Source organism: Microcaecilia unicolor, chromosome 4 (genome assembly GCF_901765095.1).
Source record: "Microcaecilia unicolor chromosome 4, aMicUni1.1, whole genome shotgun sequence".
Classification (NCBI taxonomy): Eukaryota; Metazoa; Chordata; class Amphibia; order Gymnophiona; family Siphonopidae; genus Microcaecilia; species Microcaecilia unicolor.
The window spans coordinates 333,207,676-333,235,017 of NC_044034.1; the positions used below are offsets into that span (position 1 = coordinate 333,207,676).

The following is a 27,342-nucleotide window of genomic DNA, read 5'->3' on the forward strand; positions in this document are numbered from 1 at the left end:
TCTGGCACACACCACAAATGTTTTGCCCTCAAATAAGTGGGTTTATCCATGTTATTTTCTCTATGAATAAATAATAATAAACAGAATTTGTATATACCATCTTCACCCGATGAACTCGGAATGCTTTACAAAAGAAAATATTTTTATCATCACAAGTTTTAAAAACCCATTAAAAAGTAATTTTATAAAATATTATCCTGAGTATTTAACATAAAACCAGGGGCCCTGTTTACTAAGGCACGCTATCGTTTTTAGCACACTTATTGCTATAGACACCCATATATTCCTATGGGTGCCTCTAGCATTAGCACGCGCCAATTTTTAGCATGTGCTAAAAACAATAGCTTGCCTACAACGCGGTTTAGTAAACGGGGCCCCATTTAACATTTTACGAAAACCTCAGACAGTTTTTCTAAAAGTCAGAGAATTCCATTTTTGAGGATCAACTGCTTTGAAAACTCTTTTGCTTATTGAGGAGAGTCCAAATGATGAAGGAAACATAATTTCAAGTTTGTTGATTTGAATGGAATGGTTGGATACTGAAGTAGGGTGAATCTTCACAAATGTGGATAAGTATTGAGGACAGTTACCCTACAGAAGTTTTGAGTACAAAACAAAAAAAATGTGAAATCTATTCTAGTAGCCACAGGGAGCCAATAGAATTCTCTCAATACGGGAGTAATCTTTTCACTTTTAGTTTTATATAATATGAAGTAATTGTAAACAAGATAATACTTAAGAGATTCCTAAATATAAAGAATTACAGTAATCCATACGTGAAAATATGTAGTCCTGACACCAAAATTTGAACCCAAAATCTTAGACCTGGCCATTACATGAACAGGCAGCTAATGTAGATGTCATAACAACGGAGTTGATGAATCCCATTTGGTTGACCCAAGATTACCCTGGCTGCAATATTCTGTACCACCTGAAGCCTGTGTGAGCATATTGGATTGAGCCATGCATAAACCATTACAATAATCAAGAACAGAGAATGGCAGTGCCTGCACTGCAGCCTGAAAAGAATGATGATCCAGGTAAGGATGTAAAGTTCTTGCCTGGTGCAGCTTCTAAGATGAGCAATAAATGAGCAATTTGGCTTTCCACATTCAAAGCATAATCTAAAAATACATCAAGATTCTTAATTTCAAACACCAGGCCAATATCCGTAGTGCCAATATGAACCCTGGGTAAGCCAGATAATAATCCTTAATGACCAACTAGAACAATTTCAGTTTTCCTAGAATTCAATAGCAATTTATTCACATTAAACCATTCAGATATTTTGCGCCTCCCCCCATTGGGCCATATAAAATTTTGCTCTTTCATCACTGGGCCATTCTAATGTTCTACATCTCTACCCCCTCATTGGGTGATGATAGAGTTCTATGCCTCCCATGCACTGCAGAATTATAGTATTTTGTGCTTCTGTCTTGCTGGGTATTTATAGGATTCTTTACTCTCTCTTTCTTGGCCATTGTAGGGTTTTATGCCTCCCATGCACTGCGGAATTGTGGTATGCTGTGCCTCTGTCTTGCTAGGTAATTATAGGATTCTGTGCTCTCACTTTCTTGACAAACACAAGCCACAGTGAAGGTGACTAAAGGATTAGCCAGACAATGTAAAAAGTTAAAATATTTATTAGCATCCAAGACTCAACATAGGCCGTGTTTAGGACTAATGGGCTTGCATCGGGAGTCTCAAAAGAATGTTTGCAAAACGGTCACAATGACACCTCAAATTAAAGTGATAGAAGTAACGCTGTAGTCTTTATAGATCCTCATGTCCGCCAGTTTTCATGTAACGGTGGATTCTTTTAGTACAGTTAATCGCACTTGAATCCAGCAATTAACTGTTCTGAAGGTGTTGAAAAAAGTTCTTTGTTGCTTCCTTTATTTGTTCACCATTATGTGATGGACGCCATCTCTTTAATTTAAGGTGCCATTAGGACCGTTTTGCAAACATCGTTTTGAGACTCTTGATGCAGCCCCATTAGGCCGAAACATGGCTTGTGTTGAGGCTTGAGTGCTAATAAATATTTGAACTTTATATCGTCTGGCTAATCCTTTAGTCGCCTTCGCTGTGCTTGTTTGTCGTCTTGACTGCAAGGTCTTTGTTTTTCTGTATCTGAGTCATCCTCTCCCTTTCTTGGCCATTGTAGGGTTTTATGCCTCACATGCACTGTGGAATTATGGCATTCTGTACCTCTGTCTTGCTGGCTAATTATAGGATTCTATACTCTCACTTTCATGACCATTAGAGTGTTCTGTGCCTCTCCATGCTGGGCCACTATACAGTTTTTCACATCTCCTGTGCCTACAGGGTCATTATAGGTTTCCGTGGCTCTCTTTGCCTGCTCCTTTTCCTCACTTTGTAATTATAGGGATCTTTGCCCCGCCCCCCTCCTTTGCTAAGTGATTGTATAGGATTCTGTATTTCCCCTTTTTTACCCCCACCACTGGGCAGTTTAGAGAGTTTTATGTCTATCCTCCATCTGTTTAAGCAGTTTATCAATATGTCTTTGGCTTTGTGGCATATTCTTTCCATTTTCACTGCAGGTCTTTGAGGGCAGCAAGGCCGCAGCAGCAGATCTACGACCTGCCGATGTGATTGTATGCATCAATGGGGAGAGCACAGAGGATATGTTAAATATGGAGGCTCAGAACAGGATCAAATGTAGCTCCTCCAAACTACAGCTGAGTATAGAAAGGTACTGAGGGAACGGGGCAGAGGGTTCAAAGAGCTCTGAGTGCCTTCTGTAAATTCCATGCACAGGGTGTGGCGAAGGCCAGTGTTCCTGGCAGCTTTGTCAGCAATGGGTCATGCCTGCCAAGGGGGCCCAGTCTTTAAGAGGGAGATTTAAGCCATGCCCCACTTCTGCCCACTCTACCTCCTTGCTCCAGCCCCTGACAGACTTCAGCCCCAGCACCAACAAGCCACCTCCTCCTCAGGCAGCAGGAGACTCCTTAATAAACATCAACTCGTGCTGCTGCAGAGACCAGTCTCGCGATAAGAGCTGCGAGATTTTGCAGTTCTTATCATGAGACTGGTTCCGCAGCAGCAGGAGGTGATGGTCTTAGTAATGCATCTCCTGCTGCTGATGGAAAGGGAAGCTGCTCAGTCAGAGTTCATTGCTCCCTGGTGGGAGCGCAGGAGATGACCTGTGAAGTGGGAGTCTTCCGCTTAATGCGAGAGACTTGGTAGGTCTGCCTTGCTGGGCTCTTGGTGATGTCAGTACAGTCTCCACCAGTCCTTGTGTACAGAATCTTTAGCTCACTTCTTGTTTCTGGCCTTCCGTTGCATACATGTGCAAGAGGCCGGGGGGGGGGGGGGGGGGGAAGCTGTGTCGGTTCTTTTCAGACAGGTTCCTGGAAGCTGCATCCAGTTCTGATGCACCTCTCCTCATTCTGATTACAGACACTGGGTGTCACGGGGCACCCTCCATTTGGGGAATAATGGAATGTTTACTGTTTGGGGGGGGGGCTATACAGGGTTTTTGTTGTTTGTTTTTTAATATACTGCTCTAAGGGTGATGAAGATTTGTTGAACTGCCTCTGGTTGGAGAGAAAGGGAACAAATATTTGTGGTGGAAAGGTTGCACTCAGTGGTCTGCATGTGGTTGTAAGTCTAAACTGTGCTTTTGAGGGTGTATGGGAGTATGTGGTATGTATTTTTGTGTGTGTTGCTAACGCATGTTTATGGAAGTGCTTTAGCCCACAGATGGAAGGATGCAGGGACTTATAGTCCTCTGTAACTGTACATTTGGATGTATTTGTTAAAATATGACATAAGACATTTTTATTAAAAATCTGACTTTTTAAAATGTTCCTAGAAAAGATTTCTCCATCTTGTTCTTTATCATCATGTTATACATTTACCCTTTTTGCTTTACTTCTTTCTCTTCTTGCCCTGCTCTTGCAGCTACTACTCTCTCAGCTTCTGCTCTTTTTCCTCCTTTCATTATTGTAACAGGACCTACTACTACTACTACTATTTAGCATTTCTATAGCGCTACAAGGCATACGCAGCGCTGCACAAACATAGAAGAAAGACAGTCCCTGCTCAAAGAGCTTACAATCTAATAGACAAAAAATAAATAAAGTAAGCAAATCAAATCAATTAATGTGAACGGGAAGGAAGAGAGGAGGGTAGGTGGAGGCGAGTGGTTACAAGTGGTTACGAGTCAAAAGCAATGTTAAAGAGGTGGGCTTTCAGTCTAGATTTAAAGGTGGCCAAGGACGGGGCAAGACGTAGGGGCTCAGGAAGTTTATTCCAGGCGTAGGGTGCAGCGAGACAGAAGGCGCGAAGTCTGGAGTTGGCAGTAGTGGAGAAGGGAACAGATAAGAAGGATTTATCCATGGAGCGGAGTGCACGGGAAGGGGTGTAGGGAAGGACGAGTGTGGAGAGATACTGGGGAGCAGCAGAGTGAGTACATTTATAGGTTAGTAGAAGAAGTTTGAACAGGATGCGAAAACGGATAGGGAGCCAGTGAAGGGTCTTGAGGAGAGGGGTAGTATGAGTAAAGCGTCCCTGGCGGAAGATGAGACAGGCAGCAGAGTTTTGAACCAACTGGAGAGGGGAGAGGTGACTAAGTGGGAGGCCAGCAAGATGCAGATTGCAGTAGTCTAAACGAGAGGTGACAAGGGTGTGGATGAGGGTTTTGGTAGAGTGCTCGGAAAGAAAGGGGCGGATTTTACGGATGTTGTAAAGAAAGAAACGACAGGTCTTGGCAATCTGCTGGATATGAGCAGAGAAGGAGAGAGAAGAGTCAAAGATGACCCCAAGGTTTCGAGCTGAGGAGACAGGGAGAATGAGAGAGCCATCAACAGCTTTCTTCAAGCTCTGCCTGTCTCAGTACAATGCATCCCTGAGGGGGTAGAAAAGTAGGAATGAACTGTAGTGTAGAGAGAAGGGTGTGGTGAGAGGATGTCTGGCAGGGAATGCCAGGGGCATATCTGGGATTCGGTGGGGGGGGGCACATTATAGCCCCCCCTGCCGCCGCCGCCATTGCCACCCCCTGCCGCCGTCACCACCACCCCCCCTACCGCCGCCAACACCTACCTTTGCTGGCGGGGGACCCCAACCCCTGCCAGCCGAGGTCCACTTCCTCTAAAAATATTCGTTGAGCTGAGGTCTTTTAAATTGTTCGTCCTCACTCCCACTCCTCCGTGCTGCTGTTGAAACTCTCCGGAATCCAGTTTCGGAGTCTGTCTGACGTCGCTGCACGTTGTACGTCGTCCTGCACATACAACGTGCAGCACGGAGGAATGGGAGCGAGGACGAACAACTTAAAAGACCTCAGCTCAACAAATAGTTTTAGAGGAAGCGGACCTCGGCTGGCGGGGGTTGGGGTCCCCCGCCAGCAAAGGTAGGTGTTGGCAGGGGGGTCCAGGGCGAAATCTGCGGGGACCTAGGCCCCTGTGGCCCCACTCAGATATGCCCCTGGTGAGGACAGGAGGATGTACAAGTGAGGGAGCATGTAGCAGCCAGTAGAAACTTGGGGCTGACCCTAGGTGAACTAGTGGGTCAGCTGGGGTAATGCTTCTCAACCCAGTCCTTGAGGCACACCTAGTCCCCTCAGGTTTTCAGGATATCCGCAATAAATATACATGAGAGAGATCTGCATGCACTCAGTGGGAAGAGGTTGGTGGGGGGGGGGGGGGGGGTTTAGTGGTCTTTTCCTGCTCCCTCACCTTTGCTGGTTAGGCCTGGACCATCTTTTCCTAATCTAATATGAATTCTGCAGCTTGAGGCCTGAATTGAATTTAACAGAAATCAGCTTTCTACAAAGGAAAACTACTACTTGGCATAGCTGTGCTGGCTTCATCCAAGGACATGTGCACATCCACTAGCCTGCCTTATCTCCTGGGAAGGTGCATAGCAGCATGTCTTATAGAGACAGAATCTCCGTGAGCATCTGTGAACCATGGAGGGGAATTTGCTACCAATAGGCTTGTGACTGATAAGAGATTCTTGGCAGAATCACAAAGCCTCTCATTGTCATGACTGTGAAGTCTGCTGGACAGAAGTACACAGTTTGTGATTGGTCCATATGTGTCACCTAACCCAGAGGGCTGCCAATGCTGGACAAGAGAGAAAGGAAGAAGAGATGATTTGATGGTGAATGGATCTCTCTCAGAGGAGATAGAGAGACTAATTTTCCCCCAAACACCTGTGAACAGAACTCTGTGCTGAGCACTGCACAAAGTACAGTGGCTTTCTATGAATTGAGTAACCAGAAGAGAAGCTGATTCAACACCCCCTTGGACTCTGGACCTATGGGACCACAAGGGTGAGAGAAGCAGGAATTTTCTTCTTATAACTCAGGTTTTAGTTAGGTGGTTTTGCCTGTAACTGATTGGTTGTCTCAGGACTAAGTACATAAGCATCGCCATGCTGGGACAGACCAAGGGTCCATCAAGCCCAGCACCCTGTTACTGACAGCGGCCAAAAGAACAAGCAATTTGTCCCGCCCATCCTAGAAATACTGTATTATTCCCTCGTCCATTCAATAACATTCTATGGCCTTTTCCTCCAGGAAGCCGTCCAACCTTTTTTTGAAGTCCGCTAAGTTAACCGCCTTAACCACTTTTTCCGGCAGCGAACTCCAGAGTTTAACTACACGATTCGTTTTAAATTTACCACACTGCAGCTTCATTGCATGCCCCCTAATACTGCTGCTATTGGTAATCTTTTCTCAGGATATTATAGTTGTATAATTACTTATCTAGATATATTTTCATACATCTATTAGTAATAATCAGTATATTTTTGGGAGTGTACATAGTTTTGTAACTTGCTTTGCATTTTGCCATGTTGTTATTAATATATAATATATTTTCACCTTGGCATTGTTCTTTTCATTGGTGCACAGCCTGACAAGAACTGATCATTCCCTTGTGCCAAATGTGGCCAGAGCAATTACTGCATAAGTGATTTTCTGTTACCTTATAGGGTGGGGCAGTGGGAGCCTGTGGCAGCACTGCACCTACTCACCATTCTTCCTCCACCTCCTTAAGACTGCTACCACAAGCATGTTTGAAACAAAAGGTCATGGGCCCAACACCTCTGATGCTGATCTTGTGCCTGGTGTTTGAAGATGCTTGTGGCATCTTCAAAACACAAGGCAGAAGATGCCTTGAGGAGAAAGAAGTGCAGTGGGATGTGGCCAAGGCCATAGTGAGCTATGTGCAGGTGGTATGGCTACACAGGGTGCCAAAATTGCAGCCTGTCCATTGCCTCCCCTACTTGGCCACAATGCAGTAGAGGAGATGGGAGCACAAGGACATACGTTCAGCTTGGGATGCTCCTGGGAGTGGCAAGTACATTAGGGTTGGCAGAGAGAGCTCAAGACTGATTTGACTGGACCACTTCATACTGTTGCACCAGAGCTGTAGAAAAGAAAGAAGGGGCTGGGTGTATGGGCAGCAACCAGTGGGGAGGGGAAGATGATATAATCAGTCCAGTGGATGGTTCTTAGAGAAGGCAGCAGAACAGTCAATGGTTGTGCATGAATCAGCAGGAAATAGCAAATTTTGTACTGGGAGACAAATTGTGACACAGTGACTGCAGAAATCCAGCAAACCCATAATGTACCTTGATACTGTTATGCCTTGTCCCCAACCTCTGTCTTCACCCCCCTCCCATCACCACCTTAAATCACAGCCCTTGCATCCAGGCTGGATGCAGGGACTGTCAGCAGCAGTGGCATAGCTACATGGGACCATGGGAGCCTGAAGCCTTGTCCAGCACCAGTCTCCGGCGCCATCGCATTGCCTGCCCTGCTCTGTCTTCCCCCTCACGTCCGCAAGCTTCTTTTAGTGAAACAACAAGGGGGGGGGGGGACCTCTGTGTGTGTGTGTGTCCATAGTGGGGCCCTGAAGCTTTGCTGAATGCAGGACAAAGAACATTTCTAAAATCTTTTTGTCTTCTCTTTTGTGGTATTCTAGGCGAGCAAGTCTGTCTCCTAATCAGAGCAGGGATGTGGCCTCACACTCACAGGTATGAAGTCTGTTTTCCCTCCTGAGCATTGAGGGCCACAGCTGTGCACCTGTGTCCCAGGTGTCTTCAGCAAGCAGCCTTCCCTTCCTTTTCTGCCTTTCTTGGAGTAATCTTTTCCAGTTTTGCTTGTTAGGTTTTGCTAATTAAGTGTTATTCTGCCCCCTAAAGGTGTAGCATAGCATTTCTTAAACTGAGAGCAGATGAAGTCTACTGGTGAGACTTCTCTTTGCTTTGGACTCTCTACCTAACCCCCAGAGCAGTCACTTTATCTTCCTGTTTGGTTCTAACCACCGACCTTCTGTAATGCTGTATGACCTCAGGAGGTCTCCTTATTTCAAGGGGTCTTAACCCAGTTCTTGTGACACACATCTAACCAGTCAAATTTTCAGGATACCCAAATGAAAATTCATTTTTTTAAATTAATATTTATTGATTTTCAAATTATCACAAGCAGAACACTTGCAACAGAAACACAGATGTGTTTAAAAAGAAAATTACCATTGACAAATATACACAAGTAAACTTCTTCCTTAGACCACTAGGGGGAGGGACAAGGAAAGCATGGAGATACAGAAGGAAAATATCTAATCATATCCTACTAAAATGGCTATAACATGAGAAAAAAAATCAAACTTCAAAGCTCGAATCTCAAGTAGGTTGAGTGGATCCTTTCAAGATCTTCTTCAAGCCTATAAAAACACGCAACTGCTTTGGACCATAATAGACATAGTTAACCCCAGATATTTGACAAGACATTTACAGGGATAAACCAATAGAAATGATGCACCTAACAACAACAGTTTCCTGTCTTGAAGACAAAAAAGCTTTCCTTCTTTCATGAGTTTGTCTCATAACACCAAACTTTCTTTCCATAATAGAGTTTCTGAGAATTATGACAATATAACTTCTTTACTGAGTTCAAGCCCTGTTCAAAAACAAATGAGACAAGAAGAGTACGCCTTTCTGACTCCTCAGATAAGGAAGACTCCAAAATGACTGAAACATCTAAAGATGTAGGTCTTATATTTTGAGGTGGAGTTTTAGATGGTATATATAATAACCTTTATTTGAGGAAGGCAAGACATCTGGGGAAAACCCCAAAACTTCCATCAAATATCTTTTAAAAGCCTCTATTGGAGAAGTCCCCAGAGACTTAAGGAAATTAAGAAAACACAAATTCAGTCTTCTATTAAAATTCTCAATGAGTTCAACTCTCCTGTGTAAAGCCATTTTATCACTGACAATAGTTGCCATCACATTTTGTAGTCCCAGAACTTCTTCCTTAAGAAGCATTGCTATTTTGAATAGAACATTCCTTCTTAACACCATCTAGGGACTCAGTTAAATTATCCATTTTACTCACAAGAGCCAAAATGTCCTTTGCAGACTTCTCCACTGTTCCACTCAACTTCTGGAGAGTTTTCCATTTGCTTTCCAGAGACACTGCCTTTGGAGCTTTCGCTGGGCCAAGATCTCAGTTGCACCACTGACACCCTCAGCATTGCACCCCATCCTGGGTCCAATTCTCACAGAACGTCCACTTGAAAGGCACCAACAATTGCCTGTTCACCAGTCGGGCATGATGGAGGTTCAAGCACCGGAGGGGAGAGCGTTGCTTCCAATCCAAACGTGAGAGCTCTCCTCCTTCCCGCAAAGCTGGGTTCACCTCTCCAGCTCGGATGGGGTTCTGGATGGCATACTGGTCTTAATGTTTGCTGAAACGGTGAGGAGGTTCTCACGGCTGAGGGTACTGGTTTCATAACCCCCTCTCTCTTGGTATGAGGCATCCTTCAGTAAGGAAAAAGGTATGGAGCAGCAAACCAACAAGACACACTCAGTCGGCAGAGCTCATGCCGCTATACTGCCATGCCCCCATGAATATGCATGAGGTAGATTTGCATGCACTACCTCCATTCTATGCAGATCTATCACTTGCGTAGTCATTGATATCCTGAAAACGCTGACTGGCTAGATGTGCCCTGAGAACTGGGTTGAGAACCCCCTGCTTTTATCTCCATGTCACTCCAGGAACCCAATTGTAAAGGAGGCATTATCTTAACCTGAACTTTATATTCAACAAGCTAAGTGTTAATGCCATTAATTGACATTAGTTTTCTGTCTTGGGTCTCAGGATACTTTCAAAGCAGAAAGACATGAGAACAGGAGTCCTCAGGAGTCTCAGTACTCCAGCCAGCGGTCAAACAGCCTTCGGTCTAGCAGCCCTTTTTCCTCCATAGCAATGAGGTCAGCACCTTACAGCCCTCATGAAGAGAGAATGGAGACTGCTGTGATCAGCCGCAGGTCAGAGCCTCATGTAACCTGAGGGATTGTGGGGGGGAGACTCTCTCTGCTGGAATCAGTCTAATACAAACTTTATCTGCAGCATACTTCTCTCACCACCTTTTTCTGTGTTACAGTGTACCCACTCAGGGAAGTCCTCTTCATCTTGTCCAGGATCGCACACCTTCTCCGATTGGGCTGAAGCAAGACAGGGTCCAGGTAAACAACAGCGGACAGGGACAGACCTAGACTAAAGCCCCTCGATGTAGAGTTGAAATGTACTACTGAGGTAACACTAACTAGCTAGGAAAGTTTCTGGAGAGACAATTGAGAGAGAGAAGATAGTAAAACAGAATCCAGTGGGTTGCATAGTTTTACCAGAGGGAGTTTGTGTCAAATCTAATCAATTTCTGTGATTGGGTGAACTGAGAATTAGGCCAAGTTTGGGTGCTGGTTGTGGTGTTCTTGGATTTCAAGAAAATGTTCGATATTGTGCCACGTTGGAGGTGCTGCAATAAACAGAACCATCTGGAGCTGATTCTCTATTTTATTAGATTAGATCTGTGATACAATCAAAGCGGTTTACATATTTCATTCAGGCACTTTTGTTAATGTCCCTAGTGGGCTTACTATCTGTTCTTTGTACCTGGGGCAATGGAGGGTTAAGTGACTTGCCCAGGGTAACAAGGCTGCAGCTGGGAACTGAACCCAGGTTCTCAGCCCTCTGCACTAACCCTTAAGCTACTCCTATTTGAGCATGTTATTTTAAATATGTTTTTATTTATTTAGGTTTAATAGACCTATGAATGTGATTTGAAAAAAAAATCATGGTGGTGTACAGTAATAATAAGAATTTGTACAACAACTAAAACTAACACACAACGCAAGCACAGAAGGAGGGAGTTGAACAGAACAATAAGTACCATAGAAAGGAACAAGTTGCCTTCAAGGTCTGCACCTTAATTCACAGAATTATTTTTGGGGAAGTTCCAGAATATATGCTTGAATTGGTTGACTTGCCACTCAGAAATAGATCCAGTTTATCAAGATCCTACTTAAATTTACATTACCCAGATTGTGGTGGCCTTAAGTACAAATCTGCCTATGCCTCCAACTTCACATTCATAGGTACACAGCTGTGGAATGCTTTACCCAAATCAGTAAAATCTACCCAGAACTACTTAAATTTCAGAAAATTATTGAAGTCCGTCTTGTTCAAGAAGGCTTATTCTACAGGTTCAACATAATTCTGATTAACTCCTAGTTTAATCAAGTCTCTTGGACACTAATTATCTTTATTATCTCCATTATCTTTTACACATTGTTGTTTAAATGATGTTTACTATCTTTTTCACTGTTTAATTGTACTTTCTGTACTGTAGCCTTCTTACAGATTCATGTAAGCCACATTGAGCATGCATCTAGCGGGAAAACGTGGGGTATAAATGTATTAAACAAACAAAAAACTGATACAGCAAGATGGCGGTAGAAATAAGTACATAAGTACATAAGTAGTGCCATACTGGGAAAGACCAAAGGTCCATCTAGCCCAGCATCCTGTCACCGACAGTGGCCAATCCAGGTCAAGGGCACCTGGCACGCTCCCCAAACGTAAAAACATTCCAGACAAGTTATACCTAAAAATGCGGAATTTTTCCAAGTCCATTTAATAGCGGTCTATGGACTTGTCCTTTAGGAATCTATCTAACCCCTTTTTAAACTCCGTCAAGCTAACCGCCCGTACCACGTTCTCCGGCAACGAATTCCAGAGTCTAATTACACGTTGGGTGAAGAAAAATTTTCTCCGATTCGTTTTAAATTTACCACACTGTAGCTTCAACTCATGCCCTCTAGTCCTAATATTTTTGGATAGCGTGAACAGTCGCTTCACATCCACCCGATCCATTCCACTCATTATTTTATACACTTCTATCATATCTCCCCTCAGCCGTCTCTTCTCCAAACTGAAAAGCCCTAGCCTTCTCAGCCTCTCTTCAGAAAGAAGGTAAAAGGAAAAGAAGAAAGATATGAAGGGTGTCAAGGAACCAGCGTGCAGTATAGCTGCAACACAAAATTACAAAAGATGCACCACTCTCGGTATTGCAGGAACATCACTATGTCAGGGTTGTTTTAAGGTCAAATAACCAACAAATCAAGGGTGAATACCTACTTTACTGTTACTATAATCAGGAAAAAGGCTGGGTGAACAACCAGAATTTCACTCCTGCTTTGAATCGCTGTAGTCTAAGATTCGATGGTAATGCAATGCAAAGGGTTGGTGCCACACCACTAACATTTGAGGGTCCTTTTACTAAGGTACAGCCAATTGTATACCTATGAGCTGCATGGCACTTAGGGCTCCTTTTTACTAAGCAGCGGTAAGCCCATCGCAGGCTTACCGCTCGCTATACAGGAAGTACCGCCGGGCTACTGCAGCAGCAGCCCGGCGGTACTTCCCACCCCTAGCACACCGTCATTTCCGGTGGTAATCGGTCAGTGCCACGTGCTGCCTGTTTACTTGCCGCACAGCCATTTTCTGCAGGAAGGCGAGACTTCCCTTTTACTAGCTGCGGTAAAAGGAGGCCTCGGCACGCGTGTAAAACACACTCCGACGCCAGTGCCAGCCCCCCTTTTGCCACAGCTTGGTAAAGGGGGCCCTTAAACACTAATTTTTTAGCACACGCTAAATCCATTGGCGTGCCTTTGTAAAAGGACCTCTTAGTACGCGATGGGTCCAGTCTCAATTTAGCTACAGTGCTGTCTGAACAGATAATTTAGATTGTGAAGATTTTAAAAGAACACTGTGGGCAATAAAGACTAAGGGGCCCCATTACTGTAGCTTAGCACATTCTAATGGACATTATCATGTGCTAATTGCCACCTGGCCCATAGGTATAAAATAGGTCGCATAGCATTTAATGTGAGGTAAGATTTAGTAAAAGGGCCCACTAAGATAAGTTGATAAATAGACTGGGATACCCGTACATAGAAAATGATGAGCCATCATCAAGTTTTAAAAGTAATCCTACTGCAAATAGCACAACAAAGCAGTTTACAAAGCCTGAGGATCTAAGCCGACAATCGACTTCTTATAAGACAAAAAATAAATGCAGAGCATCAAAATGGAAGGGAATGTTGAGCACAGCAAAATGTCCGACGAGGCAAAACATAACTGTGAAACAAAAATACAAGTAGGCATCTGCATACTGCAATATAAAACAAAACCTATGTGAATATATACACTGCAGTGTACAGTGTTAAACCATTTAACACTTAACATACTTAAAACCATATGAACAATCATACCACTAAGTATTTTAACACATTCTTAAGGCCACTTGCCACTCTGATTCAGTCTTTGGGCATTAGTAGCTACTTTGACAACATACAGTTGGTTGCCTTTGTTGATCCATGCCATGTTGGAGTGGAGGAGTAGCCTAGTGGTTAGTGCAGTGGACTTTGATCCTGGGGAACTGCGTTCAATTCCCACTGCAGCTCCTTGGGACTCTGGGCAAGTTACTTAACCCTCCATTGCCCCTGGTACAAAATAAGTACCTGAATATATGTAAACCGCTTTGAATGTAGTTGCAAAAACCTCAGAAAGGCGGTATATCAAGTCCCATTCCCCTTTCCCTTGACTTGATACCACTTAATTGCCTTAATTACTCCTTGGTTGGTTGAAAGACAATCTATAACTGAATTCCTCTAAATCAATCACTATGTGTCTTACTAGGAATTCCTGTTTGCCTGAGCTCTACCCATTACTTTTAGGGCAACCAGTTGAACTTGCTGATCCCTCATCCATTCTGAGCTGTCTTTTTGATTCCCGACCTTTATTTATTTATTGCATTTGTATCCCACATTTTCCCACCTATTTGCAGGCTCAATGTGGCTTACAGAGTTTGGTTATGACATAATCATTCCATGTTAAGTGAGGGGAGAGAGAAGGAAAGTGTTAGGCAGGATAGAAGGTGGACTTTAATAACTGGGTAGATTAGTGAGGTAGTTTTGTAAGGTTATGGGTTCTCTTTGTAGGCCAGTCAGTTCAAAACTCTGCTGTCCGTCTCATCTTCCGCCAGGGTCGCTTTACTCATACTACCCCTCTCCTCAAGACCCTTCACTGGCTCCCTATCCGTTTTCGCATCCTGTTCAAACTTCTTCTACTAACCTATAAATGTATTCACTCTGCTGCTCCCCAGTATCTCTCCACACTCGTCCTTCCCTACACCCCTTCCCGTGCACTCCGCTCCATGGATAAATCCTTCTTATCTGTTCCCTTCTCCACTACTGCCAACTCCAGACTTCGCGCCTTCTGTCTCGCTGCACCCTACGCCTGGAATAAACTTCCTGAGCCCCTACGTCTTGCCCCATCCTTGGCCACCTTTAAATCTAGACTGAAAGCCCACCTCTTTAACATTGCTTTTGACTCGTAACCACTTGTATCCACTCGCCTCCACCTACCCTCCTCTCTTCCTTCCCGTTCACATTAATTGATTTGATTTGCTTACTTTATTTATTTTTTGTCTATTAGATTGTAAGCTCTTTGAGCAGGGACTGTCTTTCTTCTATGTTTGTGCAGCGCTGCGTATGCCCTGTAGCGCTATAGAAATGCTAAATAGTAGTAGTAGATGCGTCTTCAATGATTTGCGGAAGTTAGTTATTTCTTCAATAGCTTTTAGGGCTGTAGGTAATGCATTCCACAACTGCGTGCTCATGTAGGAGAAGGTGGTGTCGTGTATCAGCTTGTATTTTAGTCCTTTACAGCTGGGGAAGTGCAGATTGAGAAATTTGCGGGATGATCTTATGGCGTTTATGTGAGAATTGAATCTTGTATGTTATGAGATCCAACTTATTTGCTCTTTATCACATTCTCTCCAGTTGGTCTTATTTGGATGACTCTGCTGCAATTGATATACACGGTGTCCAGAAAAAAATGGGACCCTTCAAAATACATTGCAATTGTTTAAACATTTAGTATGACCTTTGAAAATAGTAAAATGGGGTTTTTTTCTTAGTTCATAATTTGTGTTCAAAGTGTCCTCCTTCAACCTTGACTCATTCATGAAGTCTTCAACACCACTGAGCTGTTGGCTCAATGAATTCTGGGGTACCATTAATTAAGAGCTCAACTGGATGCACTGGATCTCCATCCTGTTGAAAAATAAAGTACTCGGAAATGCCTCAAATTTCAGGCAGAAGTTTCTGCTGCAGTAGGACATTCTTGTGTTATTTGGAAAAGTGTTGGGGGTCCCATTTTTTCCAGACACTGTCATCTTTTGTTGATTCCTAACCTGAGAGAGAAGGTTATGGCTTTTGAAAGCTAGTCATAAAATGTATTAATACTTTAAAAAATGGACTAACTTGTTTATTGGTATATCCTACATAATCCAAATGTTAATTATTCAGTTCTATGTGACATAATTAAGACTAGAAATTCATACAATCTATTTTTACAAGTATGAAGAAAACATAAACAGTGAGATTTTGAAAAGAGCAAACAAAGATAGCATAACATTTTCTGTTTAGTTCATTGTCTAACAATGCAAACATTTGTTAAAAAGGAATGTCTTGAGAAATTTGCGAAATATTAGATAGTTGGTAATTATTTTAATCTCACTAGGGTTGGTGTTCCACCATTTTGAACCTGTTTGTGAGAAATCTCTGTTCAATATGGATTTACATCTGATGTTTTTATAGCTAGGAAAATATAGTATGAGATAGATTTACCTACCTTCAATACATCTACTAGATCAAGAAACTATCAGCTTCATCATGTAATCTGGGCTCATGCCATAGATAATTTTGAAGATGAATGCACATGTTTTCAAGATGATTCTGGCTTTGGTAGCCAGTGTAATTTAGATAGTAGTGGGCATGCCCTATTGAATTTTGAAGCTTTGCATACGAGTCTAGCAGCAGTATTTAGGGTAGTTTGAAGTTTTTTGATGAGGAATTCCTTATTCCCTAAATAGACTGAGTTGCAGTAATCCAATTATGAATGACTAATGTTTGTATAAGGGAATGAAAAGTAGAAAACGGGAAGAAAGATCTGATTCTTTTCAGCTTCCATAAAGTTCTAAAGGTTTTGGTTACTACAGAATGAACTTGATCTTCACAGGATAGGACTTGGTCGATGATGATCCCAAGAATTTTCAAATTATGTTCCAATTAATAGTTTGTCTGATTGATGGTAAAACTGGTCTGATTGAGGAAGTTGTTAGGACTAGAAATTATGAGAAATTTAGTTTTCTTGCTGTGGAATTTTAGATGGAATGATGTTGCCCAATTCTCCATGAGATCTAAGATTGATTGACTGTTAGAAAGGATAACCTGAATTTGAGTGTCAAAGGGAAGATAAATAGTCATGTCACTGGCGTACATAAAAGATTGCAAACCTTAGCCTCTAGGAAGCGACCTAGGGATTCCATCGTGATGTTAGAGAATGGGCGATATTGCAGATCCCTGTGGAACTCCACAGTCTGGGAACCAGGCTGGAGAGGTGGATCCTCCCATTTTGACTTTGTATGTTCTGGATTTGAGGAACCCCATGAACCACTTTGAACATCTCTGTAGATGCCCATTGCATCAAGAATTGTAGATAAGATGTGATCTACCACATCAAATGCACTGGACATATCGAATTGTAGTAAGATAAACTTCCTACCCATACTTAAGATTCATCTGAATTTAGATAATAATCTAATGTTAACTGTTTCGTTTCTGTAGTTGGGTCTAAATCCCGATTGTGTGTAGTGAAGTAAGGAGAAGTGTGATATGTAGTCCATTAGTTGTTTTCCTACCAAGCCCTCCATTACCTTCACGAGCAGGAGTATTGAAGCCGCTGGTATGTAATTGGATGTTCAATTTGCCTAAAGAATTTTTAGGAATAGGAGTTAAAATTATATTTCCCTTCTCAGTGGGAAAGGAGCCACTTTTTTAACATGGAGCATATGTAATTAAGTAGGATGTTGATGAAAAAGTCAGGGGCTTTTGAGAGAATGTAGCTAGGGCATGTGTCAAGAGTACAATGCAAGAGTGAGTATTTGCTGAGGAAGGATCTGACCTCTGTGATAGGATTTGGTCCTATTTCTATCCTCCTATCAGTTTTTATGCCTTCATATTGATGTGTGATATTCAAGTAGTTGATGAAATTGCTATAAGGACTGGAGCTAGTTAGACTTGTTCTAATTTTGGTAATTTGTTTGCATGAAGAATGTTGCTAGGTCAAGAAGGAATGGATTCACTAGTAGGAGGTCTTTCATATCAAGTAGATTATTAACTACATTATAAAGTCTAGTTACAGATTTTTGACATTCACAAATGAATTTTTCATAATATTTGAATTTGGCAGATTTTATAGCCAATTTGTATTTTGTGAGTGTTTTCCTCCATTCGGTTTTGTTTTCCTCAATTTGCACCATTTCCTTTCAAGTTTTCTGCATAATCTTTTTGCTTTCATAGTGTTAGTATCAATCCATGGTGGTGGTTTAGTTTTCTTTTTTGTTTTTTTATTTGTTCAGGAGCTATATAGTCTAAGGTCTTTTTTGTTGTTTCATCTCAGAGTCGGGAAGAATTACTTGGGTTATCTTGAAATAAATGTGAACTGACTTGGAACTGGGACCAAAATTCTGTTATGTCTCTTTTGCCCCTTGTTATATAAGTCATAGTAGAGTGAAGAGTCTTGGATTTTGGGCACATTCCACTCCAATTAAGTGTGAATGTTAGCTTTTTGTGGGCTGACGTTGTAGACTTCCAGTCATAATTATCTATGAAATGTGAATTCTGAGAGGGGAACCTAAATGTAAATACATCTAAAAGATGTCCTTTCTGATGGGAAGAATGAGCTGGGGAGCTAAAAACTCCAAGAGTTTAGAAAGTTAAGTTCCTTAGTATGAGGATCATTTGGATTATCTAAGTGTAAGTTAATATCACCTAGTAGAAAAGTGTTTTTGAGCATTTAAGCATATATTAGATACAAATTCAGTAAATAATTATTGAGCATCAGTCCAATTTCCAGGGGACTGATAAAATAAAATTGCAGTTAGGTGATTTTACAGGCCAATATTTTGAGAGTGGGAGATGAGAAATCAGAGATTGGTTCCATGAAGAAAAATGATTTATAAAGAGAGCAATGCCCCCACCCCTTTTCTTGATTGTAGGGAGGTGGAGTAATTTGTAACCAGGGAGATATAAATTGTTTATGATTGGATCTTCCTTGGATTTCAGCCATGTTTCCATGATGAAAACTAGACCTAGACTGTCTTCAACGATCCAGTCCTTAATCAGGTTTATTAACAACAGGTCGGGCATTTATGTATCCAGCAGGGATAAAGGTTTATAGATGGTATTTGCACAACTTGTATCTTTAAACAGTCGCATATTTTTTAGGTTATTTGGATGAAAACCATCCTTGTAATGACCTGAATGCTGAAACTTGTGTTGGGGTTTGGAGTGCGGTTTAACAGGAACAATAGGTCCTTTTAGTTTGTTTAAAAAAATCGAGTACTTGGATATTGAAAAACTCATCTAGAACATATACTCAAGAAGAAATGTAATATGAAAGAGAATAGTAACCAATAGTGCAATAACATTCTAAATGATAAATTACATTCATATTTAGAATAATGACTGTTAAAGTAGAAAGTATCATAACAAACTTGCAGTTCAGTTGTGGGACATTGTTAGGTCAGATGAAATTGAAGATACTTATGACATTTCTCCTCTAGTGTTGACCAATAATTTTCAGGCCATTAGTGTGATTTTGCTAGTTGCTTGCGAAGTTGCTCACGATGGGTTATGCTTCTTTGGCACGCTCCTTTGGTGTGACGCCTGAGGTGTGACACCTTGGAAGGAGGCTGCCTATTGTGGGAGGTGTTTGATGACATCACCAATCATCTGCCTGGTTTGAAATTGTGTTGTGGAAGATGATGGCTGATTTTAATATTTATTTCTATTTGTTACTTTTAAAAGGACTAATATGGCAACACCACTGTATCCAGTTGCATGCAGAATTATGTTCAAGATTCTCATCCTTAATCACAAGGCTACTTGTTCTAGCTTACCTCTTTACATGTATGGTTCCCTACACTCCCATGAGAACTCTTCACTCACAAAGTGACAATTTGCTGACAATTTGCTCTTGCTTCCGTCCCTGGCATTTGCCTGTCTTGATAAGTCCACGTCACTCAGCCATCTAAGTATGATTGTAATTCCTGGAGTATTGTTCACATATGTTGTTTGTTGTGATACTGTGAGCGAGGGTTGAGGGCCGGCCTTCAAAATAAGGCAAGCACTTCATTTCCTTAGTCCTGAAGCCTGTTACTTTACAGGGTCAGGTAAAGTCTTTTAATTGTATGAAAATTCTCAAAATGGGCCTGTGGCTGACAGTGCAGTCTGTGGCACGTGACTGCCTTGCCCCAAACACAATCTGTAAGCTTCTCTCTCTAGGTTTCCAACCGAACAAGGCTTCCAAGTCTTCAAATCAAAAGGTTGGCTTACCTCAGACAGGTCACAGTAGCTTAATGAATGTTATAAAGGTGTATGCTGGGGTCTTCAGTTCTTCCTTCCTTCCCTGGGCCTCCTTAACCCCACTCTGGCCTTGAGTACATGCACGCATTTGCACAGCTTGCACCACTGAAGCTAATATAAATTTGTATGAGAGCACTTGTGCAATACTGGGGATAGGTCTGCATGCCTACATTGTCTTTATAAAAGTGTTTTGATTTTTTTTTTCAAAGGTATCTTTATTGAACCAGTTAGGTACAGTGAGTGAACAAACAAAACACAGAACCCCAGCAAAACAATGGAGATACATGTGAGATGACATTGCTCGTAGTGTTATTGTAGTAGTACCTCCTTTTGTATCCGCTACATGCACATGTATTGGACACCCACCAATATTCAGCCTGTGGCAGTTGGTACTTTTTAAGCTGCTGACAGCCATGTGCTGAATTAACCTGTGCGTTCAGTGCCATGTCTGGGCACCAGCATTGAGTATCTGGGTCAGAGCAGACGCATGGAGGTTAACCAGGTACCAGCTGACTATTCAGACCGGTACCTGGTAAGCAGAGCAGATAAAGTTAGGACAGCCTTTTTGCTGTCTTAACTTTATGCACTTACTTAACCTGCTAGTGGACTAAAAATCGCCCTTAACTGGATATATTCCAGCTCCGTCCAGTTAAGTGATGCTGAATATTGATGGCCAACCTAGTTTAAGCAGGCAGGAGCCTCTTCTGCCTGCTTCAGCCATAAAGAATATTGACCGCAGAGTATGTTTCTGACCCACAGAAGGTATATTGATATATTGAGTATTCTAGGGCCAGGTGTAATAATTGCATGGCTACCCTTTATATAGGTAGGGTTGTAGCTGCTTGGGCTGTGAACGTAAGAATAGTTATACTAGATCAGACCAATGGTCCATCTAGCCTAGTATCTTGTTTCCAACAGTGACCAAGCCACAGTGGCGTACCAAGGGGGGGGCGGTGTGGGCGGTCCGCCCCAGGTGCACGCTGCTGGGGGGGTGCCGTGGCGCGCGCCTGTCGCCCTGTCGGCTCCGAGTTCGCATGTGTTACATAGTAACATAGTAACATAGTAGATGACGGCAGAAAAAGACCTGCATGGTCCATCTAGTCTGCCCAAGATAAACTCATATCTTGAATTTGTACCTGTCTTTTTCAGGGCACAGACCGTATAAGGCTGCCCAGCAGTATTTCCCGCCTCCCAACCACCAGTACCGTCTCCCATCACCGGCTGTGGTACAGACCGTATAAGTCTGCCCTCCCCTATCCTAGCCTCCCAACCACCAACCCGTCTTCCCCCCACCTGCTCCGCCACCCAATTTCAGCTAAGCTTCTGAGGATCCATTCCTGCTGCACAGGATTCCTTTATGCATATCCCACGCATGTTTGAATTCCGTTACCGTTTTCATCTCCACCACCTCCCGCGGGAGGGCATTCCAAGCATCCTCCACCCTCTCCGTGAAAAAATACTTCCTGACATCTTTTTTGAGTCTGCCCCCCTTCAATCTCATTTCATGTCCTCTCGTTCTACCGCCTTCCTATTCCGGGGCAGAGGGAGCAGTGAACACATGCGAACTCAGAGCCGACAGGGCGACAGGCACGTGCCGCAGCACCCCCCCCCCCCCCAGCGGCGTGCACCCGGAGGGGGGTGTCATTTAGCCGGGGTGGGGGGGGGTCGCATCGGCGATCCGCCCCGGGTGTCAGCCAGCGTCGGAACGCCACTGCCAAGCCAGGTCACGAATACCTGGCAGAAACCTAAATAGTGGCAACATTCCATGCTACCAATCCCAGGGGAAGCAGTAGCTTCCCTACATCTGTCTCAATAGCAGCAGACTATGGATTTTTCCTCCAGAAAATTGTCTAAACCTTTTTAAAAACCCAGATACGCTAACCGCTGTTGCTACATCCTCTGGCAAAGAGTTCCAGTGAGCGGAGTTATAGAACATAATTATATCTTGTATGCTATGCTTTTCCCTTACCCTCTTCTCCCCCCCCCCCCCCCCCCCTCCACTTGTCTTAACCACAGATTTGGCAGAGAACTTTCTTTCTTAGAGTACCAGAAAATGCTTGGTTACATGCACATATTGCTGTTGCCCTGAATAACAATCAAAATGTCTTTACTTCCTTTTTATATCAACCTGAGAGTTGTGTTTTGATTGCCCAACCCCCCCCCCTCGCCATGAATTCAAACATGCCTGTTTCTGCCTCAGTGCAACACTCCAGTGCTTCACAGCAGCTCACAAATCTTGCAGTTCATCAGCATTGCAGTTTCTGCTTGCTTATAAAATGTGTGCACCTCTGTGCTCACAGGGCTGTGTAGGACAGTGTGGGTGTAGATAGTTGTGACTGGCTGCGTGTACCTTAAGCTGTCTCTGTGCCTGTGTTTGTATGGTCCATTTGTGTGTGTAGCTGTGTCTCTGGTTCCACGGCTGTGTTTTTCTTGGAGATGCTCTGCTACACCCTGGGAACATTCTTACGGCAGGATTTACACAAGATTTTTTGAAGGAATTCTTTAACAAACAAACTAGATGACTTTTTTTTTTAATTGAAGGAATTTTTTTTTGGTCTCTTTCCATTGTGCTACAGCTGCCTGCCAGTAAGACCATAGTTTCCATGGTTACTGCCACCATTTGCTTTCACTTAGTATAGTCTGCCCATAAAATTACATATATACAGACCAGCTAGGATTGAAGGGCGAGGGAGGAGGTAATTTTGTGGGAGAGGCTGGTTTAGAGAGTGGGGGATTGGGGAGTGAGTAAAGAAAGATAGTTTTTGGAGAAATGGGAAGAAAACATTGAGATCTGGGAACACGGAAAGCAGGATGACGGTTGGAGAGAGGCAGAAGAAAGGGACGTGGGGATAGACTTAGGGCCGCCCTGAGGGTTGTAAGGGAGATGGGTGTAAAAAATAGGGTTACCATATGGCTCCAGAAAAAGGAGGACGGATGGAAAGCAATGGAAGTAAAACCCGGCTGGCTCAATTACTTCCATTGAAAGCAATTGCTTTCCATTGAAAGCAATGGAAGTAAAACCCGGCTGGCTCAATCCGTCCTTTTTCTGGAGCTATATGGTAAACCTAGAAAAAATCACTCCCTGTCCATTGTCTCCCCTGCAAGTAATATAGGAAGTGATGGCAGATAGACCTGAATGGTTCATCCAGTCTGCCCAACAGTCACATTCATTATCGGTGTCTGTGGTGCAGTGGATGGGGTGGGGTATTAGGGGTTGTGTTGTAATGGTCTTGGAGAAGGATGAAGTAGAAGGGGTCAATTCTATTTCTTTCTGTTCCTGTGTCTTGGGCTTTAATAACCACAAACTCTGGGTCATCCAGATGCTCTTGTGTACTTGTAGTGTATTACAAGTAAACAGTAAAAGCTGTTGCCTCTGGCTCTGAAGCACTGCCACATTACCTGGTTCCAAGAGAGAGGCTATTTTGCTAGTCCAAGTTTGAATGTACATCCTTAAGCTGTGTGATTCCCAATCCCTGATTCTACCCACTGAAATCAGTGTTGCAGGGCCCATAATGCATCAGAAATCTAGGGCCAGCCTGTAGTCTCCACATAGAACTGGATAGCATTGCAGCTTTGGCTTTGAGCCTATGACATCATCATCCCTGGTGCATTCTGAGGTCAGGTTTTTGGTTGCTGACATGGTTTTTGTTTTGTTACATTTGTACCCTGCGCTTTCCCACTCATGGCAGGCTCAATGCGGCAGGCAATGGAGGGTTAAGTGACTTGCCCAGAGTCACAAGGAGCTGCCTGTGCCGGGAATCGAACTCAGTTCCCCAGGACCAAAGTCCAGCACCCTAACCACTAGGCCACTCCTCCACTGGTTGCCATCTTGTCCTCATATGCTTCTTTAACTTTAGGATTTTGAGTAGTATGGAAACTTGTTCTCGAACCCATTGGTCTTGACCACTGGGTGAAAAGAAGTTTCTAATTGTCTTTAATCAATTACATTATAATACCAAGCCAACACAATAAATATTACTCTTTTATAAAAAGAAAAGTTTTTTTTTTAAAGCCTAAGGGGCTCATTTTCAATGCACTTAGACTTATAAAGTTGCTAGTAACATGTGGAACTTTGTAAATCTAAGTGCTTTGAAAATACGCCTCTATGATTCCTATAACAAAATAACTCATCTGTTAAAAAAAAGAAAAAATAAAGGAGATTTCAGTTATGGGGAAAAAATAAAATTAAACTTCATCAAACAGTTATGTGTGCTGTAGATAAAGAATAAAATCAATAGGTCAGAATATGAGTGGCAGTCAAATAAATAAGGTGAATTTAAGTATAACATCAAAATTTAAAAAAATGTGTACCTTATTTATTGACTCCCCCCTCATACGATTGGTTTCTTCCTCCTCCTGTATTGGCAAGGCTTCAGCAGGCCTACAAAGCCTGCCTTTGATTTATCAGACTCAAAAGTTCTACAATGCAGTGGTTCAAAGGACCCAACATATGAATTTTCCAGTGTCTCACTGGGCACTTACAAGGGAAGCAATAGAAACAATTACCTCCTGTTGAGGAAACCTCTTAAACATAACACCAGAAATTGTTTTCTTTTAGTTTGAATGTTTTCAGGAACAGCTAGGTAAAAATCGTATCTTGTTCTGCTATAAAAAATTATATTTCCCTACTCCCCCCCCCCCCCCCCCCCACATCAAACCCATCCTCATAGCTTGGTGGGAGAAATCCAAGGGCTTCCTCCACTGGTCACACTCTCCACCCCCTGCTGTTCTGATGTCCTCCAGCGGCTCCAGCTGATCTATTGTGAGATCTTTCCTCCTCTCCCCACCCCACTGGCTTAGGAAGCACAAGGATTTCCACTTCTCTTCAGAAGGTCATTGTTGCCAATGCAAGTCTTTCATTGGTCCTGAAGATACATCTCTCTCTACACTCAAGGCTTTGATGTGGGAAGGAGAGACTGGAGACCAGAACTTAATGATGTCTCTCATTTTCACCCTTTCTTGTCACTTCCACAGCCAGTATGAACAAGGGATTACCTGGTAAGATCAACACCATAGGGTACAAACTGGTTCATCAGGCCTGATAGGTTACATCCTTCAGAGTCCCAGCTTCCCCTAATTTGTACTTTTCTCTTTAACCACAGTAGGTTAAAAAACAAACAAACAACCCAGGGATATAAGCAAGCAGCAGTTTCAGGAGCTGAAGGTGACAGCCCCTACAAGTTGGGCACTGTCTCTAGGAGCTCCCTATCGGTAACTTTGAGAGGTATTTTTCCATTTACCAGATGCAGTACCACAAAGGGAGACAGGAAATCTTATCTACGACAAGATTATCTCCTTTACAGGCTCTTTGAATATGTGCTGTGGGAAGAATACTCTGCACCGGTACCTAACGTTACTCTCCCAGTTGTGTTTTGAGGACATGAAGTGAAAATGCCACTCTGAGCACTGTGTCCATCTCTCTCTCCACCCGTTGCAATATAGTGGGCAGGCTCTTGCTGAAAGTGGTTCTGGGAAACTCTTGCTAAAATTATACTTCAGGACCAGTGAAAAATGTCCATGAGGAATTTTTTGCAGGTCCAACATCTCCCCCTCCCCCCCCCCCCCCCCCCCCCCCCGAATCACCAGGCGAAAGGTCAGTAGCTGCAACAAGAACTCTGGCAGCACCAAGCTGAAGGTCTGTGATAGCCAGATGTGTTTTTCGTTGCCCACCACAAAGCAGCAGATAGTGTTAGACCTCCAGTATGTTCTTGCATGTCCAGCTGCAGCTACAGTCAAGGAGAAGAAACTAACTTGAGTCCACAGAGGGTAGGGCCCCTGTCGTAGTAATAAGCAGCACTCACTAATGGCTTCTCAGTACTGGTTTATGACTCACAACCTGTGACATCTCAGAACCAGACTGACAATTCTACAGGTTTGTAGGAGCAGACTTTATGGTTACAAACATTTACTGTTGAGGTAGAACTTAATCCTGTCCACACATCCAACTCAAGTCAGATTCCACAACAAATCTTCTCCCTAGATACTACATGCTCTTGAAAAATACTTCTACTTACAACACTGAGTAAGACGTCAACAGATTCACATCACAATATATATACATAATGGTTTAAGATCTTACACATTGCCAGCAGGATTCCACACAGCTTGGGCCTTCAAGTTTTCTAAATATTAGCAACACCTTCCTGGTGTCCCTGTACCCTTGAGTACCAGCTGGGCTTAACAGGGGTAGGATCACTACTACTACTACTTATTTCTGTAAGAAGAGCAACCAAAATGATAAAGGAGATGGAACTGCTACCATAAGAGGAAAGGCTAAAGAGGTTAGGGCTCTTCAGCTTGGAAAGGAGACAGCTGAGTGGGGTTTTGATTGAGCTCTACAAAATCCTGAGTGGTGTAGAATGGGCAGAAGTGAATCGATTTTTCACTCTTTCAAAAAGTACAAAGACCAGGGGACCCTCAATGAAATTACATGGAAAATACTTTTAAAACAAATAGGAGGAAATATTTTTTCACTCAAATAATAATTGAGCTCTGGAACTTGCTGCTGGAGTATGTGGTAAGAGCAGTTATGTATCTGGGTTTAAAAAAGGTTTGGACATGTTCCTAGAGGAAAAATCTATAGTCTGTTATTGAAATGGACATGGGGGAAGCCACTGCTTGTCCTGGGATTGGTAGCATGGAATGTTGATACTATTTGGGTTTCTGCCAGGTACTTGTGACCTGGATTGGCCACTGTTGGAAGCAGGATACTGAGCTAGATGGACTATTGATCTGAACCAGTATGGCTATTATGCTCTTATGCACTGTACACAAACACGTAAGAGACTGTCTCTGTTTGACAGAGCCTACAATTTATTCAAGACAGGCAAATTGGGCAAATAAGAAATTAGGAAGTTACTCATGTCTACCCCATTTCATCCTCTTCTCATGACCCCTCGCTAAGGTGACAGGCTATAACAAGGCTGTCTAAATCTGTTCTTTTGAGCTTCTGCATGACTTTATGTACAGGCCAGCAAATTTTAAGCATGCAAACCCTGGATCAGGGCTAGTCAGAGAGCTTTATGTCTAACCCTGCAGTGTCACACCTTGGTGCCCTCACCTCCGCCATTCTCCTGCTCTTCTATAGAGATTGATTTGTGTATCTTGCTTATGAATCATTTCTTTAAAATGTTACCCAGAGTTTTAGCTGAGTGTTTAAAGAGGATCTTACTGTGTTTGATACACCCAGGTCAGACTTTTTCTCCCAGAGACACAAGGTCTCATTTTTGAGAGAGAAAAACATATAAAAAAAAAAAAAGTGGCATAAACAGGTGGATGTTTTCTCGCCAAAACTTCCAAATCGGTATTTTCAAAGCCTATTTTCAGACGTTTTCTTATGCTGTTCATCTGCAATGCATCCAGACCACAAGGGGGCATGTCGGGGGGCGTGTTAAGAGTGGGATTTGGATGCTCCTAAGACTTGGACATTTTTCAGCCATAATGGAACAAAGCAAAAAAAGTCCAGGACTAAAACTGAAGTTTTGAGCTAGACCTTTTTTGATAATGACTAAGCCACAAATAGTGCCCTAA

The 27,342-nt window shown here is 42.8% G+C and overlaps 1 protein-coding gene across 5 annotated transcripts in view; it reads left to right on the forward strand.

Moving 5' to 3' along the window:
- The window catches only part of PDLIM2 (PDZ and LIM domain 2), a 91,885-nt gene that overhangs the window by 23,594 nt on the left and 40,949 nt on the right, over positions 1-27,342 (forward strand). For 4 of the 5 annotated variants that reach the window (XM_030202026.1, XM_030202027.1, XM_030202028.1 and 1 more), the window contains exons 3-6: positions 2,562-2,713; positions 7,953-8,004; positions 10,136-10,305; positions 10,422-10,503. In XM_030202026.1, coding sequence (XP_030057886.1) covers positions 2,562-2,713; positions 7,953-8,004; positions 10,136-10,305; positions 10,422-10,503 — 456 coding nt within the window. The remainder of the gene's footprint in view (positions 1-2,561; positions 2,714-7,952; positions 8,005-10,135; positions 10,306-10,421; positions 10,504-27,342) is intronic. The other variant, XM_030202030.1, reaches the window with a different exon arrangement.